Raw genomic sequence first — 12,176 nt, 5'->3', positions numbered from 1 at the left:
GTGCAGAGCCGTCGGGGGCTTGTGACTCCCTCCGGATTCAAAAGGACAGCCGCGTCCCCGGGTGCCGGCCCCTTTCCGCGCGCGAGCCCCGCGAGAGCCCCGTACCTCTACGCTTCTCTCCTGCAGCTTCTGCGGGCCTCAGTGTGCCTTTCCTTCCTTCTAGTTGTAGAGTTTACAGTCAGCCAGGCTTCCTGTGGTTCTGGATGAAGTCCGTGTTGTTTCTCTGAGGTATTAATCAATTGTTGTGAGCGGCATTAACTTCCCGGTGTTTATCTCTGCCGCCATCTTAGTTTCTCCGAATCGAAAATGAGTCAGTTTTTAAAGTACCTTGAGGTAGAATAAAGTCAATATTTTTTAATGTTCAATTACACATGTTGCACATGAATCCATTCTGTTTATAAATTTTTAACATGTTCCTTTTTTACTATTGGCATTTTTATTTTTATTTTTCAATTATACTTTACTTTCAATATCATTTTGTATTGGTTTCAGGTTTACAGTATAGTGATTAGACAATCATATAGTTTACAAAATGATCCCCCAATATTTCCAGTGCCCACCTGGCATCATACATAATTACCACAATATTCCATATTCCCATGACTATTTTGTAGCTACCAATTTGTACCTCTTAATCCTTTCACCTCTTTCACCCAGTCCCCCAAGTGCCCTTCCCTCTAGCAACCACCAGTTCCCTCTCTGTAACCTGTTCTGTTTTTGTCACAATGATACACAATGTGCTTGTGATGGCATTGCGTCATCCAAGTGAGAAGCCAATGAGGTGGGAATGCCAGGTATGAGGGCAAAAAGACAAAGGTTTTTCAATGAGAAATTAAATATCCAAGAAAAGCCAACATCTGATCTTAAAGCAAGTCCCCCAGATGCCCTGGTATAGGACCGGCTGCTGTTGCCAGCAGTCATTTGATTGGTTAGATGTTAGAGCAAGCACTGTTGAGGGCACCATAGTGGTGCAGACAAGCCCAGGGAAGGTCTGTGCCAAGAAGAGGTCCACTCCACAGCCACGTCCCACCTCCCTGGTTCTGGTGAACAGATTCCCTTATATGTGACATTAGCCACAGGGGAAATGCGCTGAAAGCATGCCACCATGTAACTCATGGTCATGGGGAATGGTACCAGCTTTTCATTCCTTGCATGGTACTTTATACTTTATAACCTAGCTGGCCCATTTTGACCTAGATGGGCTGTAAATTTCTGAGGACGATTCTGCCTCCATGGAGTCCCAGTCTGACTTAGACTTTCCTGAGTTTCACATGTGGCCAATACAAAATATTATCCGAGGCAGCATGGTCAAAGCAGCCACCCCCTCCACTGACCTGCACTGCTCCTGGGTCATCCAGACCAGGCCTGCTGGGTCTGGTGGCATGCCAGGCTTCCTGCTCCGGGTCACCCCCAAGTCCACAGGCTGCCTAACCAGTGGCCCCAGAGACCAAAAGAGTACCTTTATCAGACACAATGGAGAGCTATATAGCAGCTTAGTTCATTGAAACAGTTGGTAAGTAGAGAATCATGAAAAATGATACATATCTTAATGACTTCATATTAATGTAAGACATACAAAGCTATATTCACTTGGCAGTCTCTTAAGGGAAGATCAAAGAGTCACTTTGATTATGGGCCCCAATAATTTGAGGGTATTTTTCTTCAGTAAGTCATACTCAAAATAAACCAACCAGTTTGGGCATCTTTAAAGTGCATCAAGAATTTAAAAACACTTTTGAATCAACCTGTCTGTTTACTGCTCTGAAATTTCTATTATGTTTTCTCTTTTTTTTTTCAGTTATCTCACCTGTACCAAACTCATCAGCAGCTATCTTAGCCAACACTCCTATATCAAGTTGTTCTGAACCATTCAACTTCATAGAAACAACTCTCTCTTTTCACATGATTTGCATCAGTGTGTGTAATATTTAGTGCACTTGCATTACTAAAATAACAAGTGTGCCTAACATAAGCATATTTGAAGGGGAAAAAACAAAACTGACTCTCATCCACATACAACTCTGGTGTGAGCAGAAGGTTCTAGCATACTCTAGGCTGCCATCAGTAAATTTTTCAGACCACATGGAGGAGGTTGTCTAATTCAGCAAGGAGTTGCCTACATATCCTCGTGTACTTAAGTTGTCAAACAACAGATAGGTCCTCTCTGGCTTTCCCTTCTGGTTATTCTAGTGTTCATTTATCCCATTCATCTCTTGTCTTCCCTGCATTGGTCTACTTGTCACTGGAGAAGGAGGGAGATACTGAAGGAGCAGAAGTAGGGAGAGGAAGTAATGAAGGCCATGTTTGAGGGAGAATGTCCTGGCAACTAAGGGATAAGAACCCTTTCTTAGCTTGGTAAGAGAGAGCTAAATTGCCCTCTTTTTCCACTGTTCATCTACTTCACTGGCAGACTCAGCCCTGGTGCCGGGTATAGGGAATCGGGCTGAGTAGGACACAGCCTCTGCCCTAGAGCAAGGCCCCACCTACTAAGCCCATAATTATAGTGCATTGGGATTAGTTTTCATGGTGGATAGATGTGATGTTGAGCTATCTAGAACACCAAGCTGGATCTTCATAGATTAGTAGGAGGTTGCTAGATAGACAGAGGGAAAGAAGAGAGAAAAGGGGAAAGGTTTTTATGGAGCAGACACATATGCAGAGGAGTGGAGCTGAAAGATGTTTGGTAGCCTCACATGCCTGAGTGAGGAAGGGAAGATACAAGCAGACTGGATCTTAAAGAACCAAATACGCTACTCCAAGGAGCCTGACCTTTCTTCTGTGGTCACTGAGGAGTTGATGCAGGCCATTTAGGCAAGAGGGTAACATGGTTATATTTGAGGAAGATTATCCTGATGCAGGTGCCTGAGGTAAAGGAGAGGAAAAGGATGGAGGGGAGTTGTTAGGATTAGAAGATGGGGTCCTCATCCCATCCTGACTTGCAGAAAGATTCCTAGAGATGAGGTGTCATGGATTCCACATAGAAACATATTCTTCACAGCACAGCTGGGCACTTAGCCAGCTGGGCTGGCTGCTGGTTGGCTGGATGAGTGGATGGATGGATGGATGGATTTGTGATTGTTTGTGTTGTAATTTCTCTTCTTTCCTCAGCCATCTATCTTTGTAAGAGGACAATGCAGAATAAAGCAAGGCTGGAATTGGCAGATTATGAATCAGTAAGTATGATTATTTTCCAGGGTAGGTGTGGGAAGAGAGTACAAATCTGTCTGCAACTGGGTTTTAGCTCGTATTTTTCCCCTTTGCACTCCCCAATCCTTTTCAGGCAGTGGAAAGGAAGTCTCTTCTATTTCCCCTCCTTTGTTCTCAGCTCTTCTAATCATCACAATAAAATTACATCTTTATATAATGTAATTATATAAAGATGTAATATTACATCTTTATATAATGTAATTATATAAAGATGTAATCTTTATATACAGTAAGAAAACAACTCAACTTAAAAATGGGCAAAGAACTTGAAAAGACACTTCACCAAAGAGGACAGAAGAATGACAAATAAGCACATGAAAAAATGTTCAACATTATAAGCCACTATGGAATTACCATGCTAAGATATCATTGTACACATATTAGGATGGGTAAAATAAGAAGTACTGACAATGCCAAGTGCTGGTGAGGATGTGGAGCAACTGGAACGCTCCTACATTGCTGGTGGGAATGCAAAATGGTAAAATCACTCTGGAAAATGGCCTGACAATTTCTTATAAACTTAAACCTACAGCTACCATATAACCAAGCAATCCTATTAGAGAAGTCAGAACTTATGTGCACGCCAAAACCTGTGCACCAATGCTCATAGCAGTTTTATTTGTGATAATCAAAAGCTATAAACAACCCAAGTGCATTTTAACAGGTGAATGGTTACATAAACCCTGGTACATCCGTACACTACAATACTACTCTTCAGTGAAAAGGAATAAACTGGTAATACAAGCAACCACTTGGATGAGTAAAAAAAGACATTATGCTAAGTGAAAGAAGCCTATCTCAAAAGATTACAAACTGTATTATTCCATCTATGTGACTAACATGAGGGAAAATACAAATCAGTGGTTGCCACGAGTTTCGAGTGGAGGTAGATTATGGCTATGAAGAGCGTGAGGGATCTTGGCAGAGTGACAGAACTATTCTGTGTCCCGATTATGATGGTGGTTACATGAATCTATACATGTGTTAAAATTCATGAAACTGTGCACCAAAAGGGAAAAATCGATTTAATATATAATAATTTTTTAAATTTGATATATGATCATTCTTAATTTTAATATATGATATTTTTAATTGCATCTTTATACCCCCCCCCCAAGTCACCTTTGCTTGGCAGAATCTAAGACCAAATTCTTTCCAGAAGATAAGATAGGTGTGTCACTTGAAGTATATACTTTCCCAGCTGCCTCCCCCTCCACCTTCTTTCACAACAAGTGATTCCCTACAAGAACTGGAGGACCCACAGCACACTCATATCCATTCCCATGTAACAGAGCCAATCTCAAGAGAACGTGAGGTTCACAAATAATTTTTAAAATATTTTTAGTTTTTGGTGACAAAATCTTTCCCCAAAACCAAATTTTATATGAGTGACTGAGAATGGGGGAAATAGGCTAAATTTCCATGAACCATCCAGAGGAGGTGCTGCTGAGCCACAAAATGACTAGGGCCAGCAGCTAGGAGGAGGGGCAGCATTAAAGGCAGTGGAATACCATTCCCTAGATCAGTGGTTCTCAACCTTCCTAATGCCGCGACCCTTTAATGCAGTTCCTCATGTTGTGGTGACCCCCAATTTCATTGTTACAAATTTAAATAATTAAAGCATAGTGATTAATCACAAAAACAATATGTAATTATATATGTGTTTTCCGGTGGTCTTAGGCGACCCTGTGAAAGGGTCGTTCAACCCTCAAAAGGGGTCGCGACCCACAGATTGAGAACCACTGCCCTAGATAATCCAGCACTGACAGCATCTTCAGATCCACCCACCCTCCAAATCCCTCTCCTGCTTTCACTGCCTCGGTCTTCCAAAACAAGCCTGATGACCCACTCTGCCAGACCTGTCACTATTGGGTACTTGTGCCCAAGCGGACCAATTGTGGAGCCATGGCTCCCCTCTCCACCGCTCAAGGGGAATATGCATGCCATCAGCGTCACAGGGCCTGTGTCTGACCTTTCACCCCCTTTGATCCCACTGGCATCACAGGGCCTGTGTGGGTGGGAGGAGGGATGCATTGCAGGGGTTTACACAGAGCCTCAGAACCCGGCTAAAGTTTACTAATTAGTGGGAACCACTAAATAGAACTACGTGGAAACATTATGATCTTCCCAAGCAAGCCCTGGAATGACTGTTCTGTTGAGCTGAGCACTCTAGGTACCCAGTTTCTGTCTGAATCTGCCCTCCTGTGCCTGCGGTCACCCATCTTTCAGAAGACTGCTATCTTGCCCTGTGTGCACCCCGCACAAAGTGCTTCAACCTCGACATGACTACATCCCTTCCCTAACTGCAGGAGCGTGCAGCCCCTCCATCCACTGTCTCTCTTCCCGGTATTTCCCATGTTTTAGAAAACGTCCTAAACAGAAACAAGACAGCATCCACTCCTAGTGGGTTTTATTCAGTGTCCACTTCTCTTGCCATATAATGTTCTACTTTGGTATTTGTGATGAATATGACATTAAAATGTTCTTTCAGGTTGAAGTTCTGCCTAGAAGTGGTTAGAAACTAAAAAAAAAAAAAAAAAGTATGTTGTTTTCACAATACAGTAATTTTATTATTACATGTGCTCTTGGTAAAAACATAAATTCAAACTGCAAAGAAAGGAGAGAGAAATAGCCTGCCATCCTCCTCCCCAAAGCTTTTCCTGTACATACATTTTTTTCTTTACAAAAATACTTGGATCATACCATGAGCATTATTGTGTAAGCTGCTTCTCTCCCCACCTTATACTGTAACTATGTTGGGGATCTTTTCATGTCAGTAATAATAACCTATCATTTTTTAATAGCTGCCTAATATTCCATGGTATGACTGTATCATAATTTATATAACTACTCCCCAACTGACTGACTTTTGTGCATTACCATTGCTTCCTATAAACAATGGAAGAATCAAAAGGACAGTTTTGTTGAGGTCCTTGCTCACCAAGCCTTACTCATGACTGAGTTTACCTGTGTTGATCTTCAACTGAGGCTCCTTTTATATTAATAATCCACTGATGAGAGTAATAAATTAGTGTTGGCATGAGCTCTATGAAAACACACAGCATAATGTGGGCTTCAGCCTTGCATTCCATCAGAATTAGGCAGGTCATTAGGGGACCTGTCCAACGCCCCTCCCCACTGTCCTATTGTGCCACTGGGTAAGTCTACAGATGTAGAGAAAGGGCTTCCTCCCTCTTCCTCTAAAAGGCAGCCCTGGATGCCTTTTCTTTCTTCCTGTTGGGTTTTCCTTTTATGAACATCACAAACATGTACTCCTTTTTCCGCACTATTGAATCTGGACTTTCAAAGACAAGAATGCCAAGTCTGGGTTCTTCTTTCCTGCCCCCTTCCAAGACCCCTGCTGGGAAACAAGTCTTGAGAAACCCTTCATTTTGCCCTCGGAGATGTCCCGCAGGTTGCAAAGACACCCCCCCCACCCCCCCGTCCCTTCCCCAAACCCTGCATGCATAGCCACAAACCACTCTCCTTCTCTTCAGGGGCCTTTATGACAAGTGCTGCATGGGTTGTGTTCTTGTAAAACACACAAGAAGAGGGGAATCAGGTGAACCACAGGGATTTCAGCCTTAATGGGTGTGCAAATGAATATTAATAGTTCTGCTCCATACAGCAGGCTCCGGTGCAAAGTCACATTGGGTTCATGTCCAGTGGATTTAAAGTGGGGCCCTGCTATTTTGTTGGGAGTAACCAAAATAGATGGCTGCTCTATAATGAGTGTAGGGGTCAATGTGCAAACGTACGATGATTAATGCCTTCTTGTTCATTTTCATTTCTCATTAGGAAAACTTAGCAAGACTCCAGAGGGCCTTTGCAAGGAAGTGGGAATTCATCTTTATGCAAGCAGAAGCGCAAGTAAAGTAGGTGAACTGAATAGAGAAAGTCTCTGGGATTTGGAGGTGGTGTGAGTGTGGAATTGCCCCACTGAGGTTTCCTTCCACAGCTGGCCAGCTGTGGTCAGTCACTGTCATCGCTCATGAGAGCAGCTGAGTAGAAATCAAGGTTGTCTTTGTAACCATGACACTCTAAAATAATTTCAAGTGTTTGTTCCAGCAGACAATGGTGCCCCTCCAGAATTTAGAACTCTGGTTATAAAAAGATGTATTTATTCCCCAAAGATTTTCAATTCTTCTTCTGTGCTCAGAGGCTGAAAAACCCCAGACCAATCTAACCTGTAGATGTGGAGATTTCGTCTTCATAGGAAAACGTGGTAGAGTTTTAGGGAGGTTGACAAGTAGCCCCTCACCCAATCCCCTCCCCAGAGATCCAGAACCCATCAAAAATAAGGCACAGAAGTCAGGCACTTGGAGTCCAAAATATCAGATTATTACTGATAAAAGCTAGATACAACGCATGACTTTGGATCTGTGGCCTTGGATCTCTGCCCTGGAATTAAAGTCACCCATCCTGGGCATAGCTGCATATCTGCAGGCGCCCCCACCAGGGCAGAGTTAACCCCGGTTGGCTTATTGTCTGCAGAGAATAGATGTTCAGAAAGAACCAACCTGAGCTTTCTCAATATCTTCTTTCAAATCCTCCAGTAAGATGTCACTCTTCCTCCTGGTGGACAAGAGATGAAAGGAGGGAAACTGGAGTGTCGTCCCACACTTTTTCCCTCCCAGGGAGTAGAGTAGAAATCCCCTCCTCTCTAAGGAATCAGGAGACATGGCCAGTGAGTGTCCCCAGCCCACAGTCATGGTTGTCGGCCAGATCCTTTTCATTCTGGTACATGGACGTGCTCAGGTTGGGTTCCCTCCTGTCCTTTCCGGCAGTGGTCTGGCTCAGCCAGGAGGGTTCACAAAATGGGTCAGAGGAGGGGAGGGAAAGGGATGCTGAGCTGGGAGAAGGTGAGTCCCTTTTCTCTTGGCACCATTTGCACCTAAGTAGAGACCCCTATGGGGTCTGCAGGGGACCCCCTTTGCAGTCCCTGGGCAGTGTTGCAGCCCATTGCCTAGGGCAGGGGTGGGCAACCTTTTTGTGAGTGCATGCCAAAAGCAGCAAAATCTCTGACTCAAAATTCTTCTGCGTGCCAACCCTAATTTTTTGAGAACATGTTATGCCTTCTTGATATCTCTTAAGGTGTACGTATGTGAAGAACCTTGAAGAAATAATAAAATTCATTCGAGTGACAAAAACAGTATATGATGATGAAAAATACATTTATTTCTAATGTATACATGTACACTGATAGTCCGACAGAAAACTTTATGACTCCGTTTGATATTATCAGTGGGACTTTTGCTGCTGCATCACTGATGACAGAGATTTTACATCAGGTTTATATTTCGTGACGTTCAGAGATATGCACGAGCTACTACTTTCATCCATCAGGCTACTCCTATTACAAGACTTAACAAAATTCATCACTGAGAACACAGATCCACAAGCGGATGTGGATGAAACCAAAACACTGGTCAGATCTAGGAAGGCAGGGACCCTGAGTTAAGGCAGAGGCATAGAAATTGCTCTTCCCCTTTCTCATCAATCCATGTCTATGGTCTTTAAGATAACTTGTTATGTAAAATTATTTATTTATCTAAGCTGCACCTACACTGAATTTATCTGAAAAATTAAAAAGTCGATATTAAGAAAAAAATTGTAAATGGAAGATTATAAGAGAGGGTTTCGCGTGCCAGCAAGTTACTGGAGTGCCATGTTTGGCACACGTACCAGGGATTGTCCACCCCTTGCCTAGGGCCAAGTCTTGGGCTGTGTGGGCGAGTATTGATCATGTGTATGGTCATTGGGTCCAGTGGCCTACACGGTGCCATGACCTCACCCTCCCTCTGCAGCCTCTGCCTTTCTCCCACCCAAGATTCCAGCCTCCTGCTATCCACCTGGGGCCCAGGCCCTAGGTGCTGAGCTACAGCAGGAGGTACCAGGCCCCTGGGAAGGAGAAAGTGGGAGGGTGGGTGAGTGGGTGAGTAGGTGAGTGGGTGAGAAGGAGGCTGAATAGAGCTGTGTTTTCAGAAGCCTCTGTGAAACAAGGAGTATTCACATGTACTTTCAGAATCATACAGCTTCAAATATTATAAAAGGAGGGGAGATTGTCACTTTGTACATATATGGTATTTCTTGATTATTTTTTTATTAACTCTGTGATCCTATATAATAAAGAGATAATATGTAAATTGACCATTACTCCAACACAAGATGGCCTCCCCCATGTGGACACAAGATGGCCACCACAAGATGGCCAGCAGGGGCAGGAAGTTGTGGGCGATCAGGCCAACAGGGGAGGGCAGTTGGGAGGGACCAGGCCTGAAAGGGAGGGCAATTGGGGAGGACCAGCCCTGCGGGGGAGGGCAGTTGGAGGGGACCGGGCTGGCAGGGGAGGGCAATTAGGGGCAGTCAGGCTGACAGTAGAGCAGTTAGGCATTGATCAGGCTGGCAGGAGAGTGGTTAGGGGGTGATCAGGCTGGCAGACAGAAGCAGTTAGGAGAAATCAGGCAGGCAGGCAAGCAGTTGGGAGCCAGCAGTCCTGGATTGTGAGAGGGATCCCAGATTGGAGAGGGTGCAGGCTGGGCTGAAGGACACCTCCCCCACCCCCCCCACCCCCGCACAAACTTCATGCACCAGGCCTCTAGTTACATTATAATTGTGGGCCATTTAAGTACACAATGATTATCACAAAAATCACAGGGCGATTACAGGTTTATTTCATTCCAGTAAACTAAAGTGCTCCCAAGAGAGCCAAGAACCAGAAGTTACATGGCAATTATTCCAAGTTACTTTTTGCTTAGAGAGATACTGTGAAGTAATACAGGCTGTTTCTTTATTTTAAAGCCTTTTATCTATGTGCCTCATTGGAATGTAGAATCTGCCTTTGTCACCTGCAATTTCCCTCTTGCAGTTTGTGCTTCCTGGTACTTGCCTTCTGATTTCTGTCACACGCCAAGGCTATTGCTCCACTTTAAACAACCAGCTGGTTTAAGTGACTCTTAAAACATGTATTGCAGCATTTTGAAGACATTTCTACTGACTTTGAAACTAAAGCAAACTTTCAAATTTGAGGAGGAAACAATGCACGCCTCTGGTTATTCCTTCCTATAATTTGAGAACATGGTGCCCACTTGGATGGGCAGAGGCATGCCAGTGGTTTATTCAGTTCTTAATAATGCAAATCATAATCCTCCAAAGGGACAGTTGCGCTCCTGCTCCCCTGAGGCCTACAGTGCTCATTACACATGCATGGAAATTTTCAGTCTAACCTAAAACAAGTTCTCTTATGAGTGGACTTCGTGAGGTTTCCTTGAAGGAACTGTCCACCCACGTTTCACAGCTCTGCACAGAGCGAGACCACACAGGTGCCAATAGTCCTGTTGTATCAGCTCCTAGAATCAGGGGAAACAATGAAAAAGTCTCTGATTTCCTTCCTTTATGCTTTCAGGATTGATCGGAAAAAGGACAAGACAGAAAGGAAAATCTTGGATAGTCAAGAGCGGGCCTTCTGGGATGTCCACAGGCCAGTGGTGAGAAAGCTCTGTTCAGTTCTCTTAAGTTTTCTTATTTTCTTCCTTCGCTTGAAAGAAATGACCATCTTTAGCCACCAGATGTCTCCTTCTTAAGAACACTGCTGAGCTTTGTGGAATGGTTTTGCCACTCATTCACATAATCTCAGTAGATTTTCTGGAATGTATGCCAGTTCTCCCTCTTATAAATTATCCATTCATGAAAATATGGAATCAGAAATGGAGACCTGTGAGAACTCCACCTGGGAACTCCACCTTTGGCTCCAGGAAGTTTACAGACCCAAAATAAGCAACTTCCATATTTACTGTGATTCAACTAAATCTTAGAATATTCTATTTTAAATGCAGCCAGGTCCTGTTATTCATGGTTATGTTTCATAAGGTGGCTGCAAACACTGAGTCAGCGAACCCTGAACCATTGCTGATCCACTGCATCGAACCACTGCCATCAACTGATCAATGCCTAACCTTGTTTATTGTGCACTTCTGTTTAAAGACACCTTACTATATATTGTTGATTCATCAACATGGAACTCATGGCCAACAGCACTGTGTCTCATGCCAGAATGATGTTCATCTAACACATTTTCTCTGTAGGTGCATCACGGCCTCCTGCACTCAGGAACACTAGACAGCACTTCAGCACTATGCTTGGGGGCCATTTTAAACAATAAAATCCAACAATAACAAAACAAACAAAAAAACCACAGACATGTGAAAATAGTGACATTAAATAGATCTAGTATTTACAACTAGAGGCCCGATGCACGAAATTCATGCAAGGGGCTCGGCCCTCATAGCCCCTTGCAGCCTCTTGCAGCCCTGGCCGGCCCTCACAGCCCTGGCTTCATCCAGGAGGTCATCCGGACAGTCATTTTGCTATTTGGTCTAATTAGCATATTAGCTCTTTATTATATAGGATATGAAAAGTTTAAACAAGAAGACTTAATGTCACCTTATTCAACCTCAGCCAGGAGCATGCACATTGGACAACCCAAACTTTTTGTTGCTCTGTAAATGTCTCTGAATGACCGTGGGTGCACTACAAGTGTTGATTTAGGGATTATAAATAAATTTTAGCAGGTAGGCAAACACACAAATATAAAATCCATGATGCTTGTATTTCTGATCTCATCTTATTAAAACAAATCTGGCATTTTCCTCATGAAATGGAACTAAAATGAATAAACTCTCTCAGCCTTCCTAAAAACTGGTGAAGAGCAAAACTAAAGAAACAATTCCGAATCCCAATATTGGAGTGTGTTTAGTCGGTTAGATGTGTGCAATAACAAGGGCTCTGACTGAAGCAACCTTGTCACTTTGAGTAATAAGTTTGCTCTTATAAACTGTACACTCTACCTTCTACATATCATCCTGAGATAATATAAGCATTTATGTCTCATATGAAAATCTATGGAGGAACATGTTTACGTCTTTGTAAAAAATTGCAAATGGCAAAGTGGAGATAATCCCGTTATGTGT

At 43.4% G+C, this 12,176-nt stretch overlaps 1 protein-coding gene across 10 annotated transcripts in view; it reads left to right on the top strand.

Annotated features, from left to right (window-relative positions):
- RGS6 (regulator of G-protein signaling 6) overlaps positions 1-12,176 on the top strand; it is a 486,920-nt gene that overhangs the window by 386,675 nt on the left and 88,069 nt on the right. For all 10 annotated transcript variants that reach the window (XM_015562012.1, XM_006760726.2, XM_006760723.2 and 7 more), the window contains exons 7-9: positions 3,109-3,173; positions 7,006-7,082; positions 10,613-10,694. In XM_015562012.1, the coding sequence (XP_015417498.1) occupies positions 3,109-3,173; positions 7,006-7,082; positions 10,613-10,694 (224 nt within the window). The remainder of the gene's footprint in view (positions 1-3,108; positions 3,174-7,005; positions 7,083-10,612; positions 10,695-12,176) is intronic.

This window comes from Myotis davidii, unplaced genomic scaffold (genome assembly GCF_000327345.1).
Source record: "Myotis davidii unplaced genomic scaffold, ASM32734v1 scaffold17, whole genome shotgun sequence".
NCBI lineage: Eukaryota > Metazoa > Chordata > Mammalia > Chiroptera > Vespertilionidae > Myotis > Myotis davidii.
This window is presented reverse-complemented; position numbering and strand designations above follow the sequence as displayed.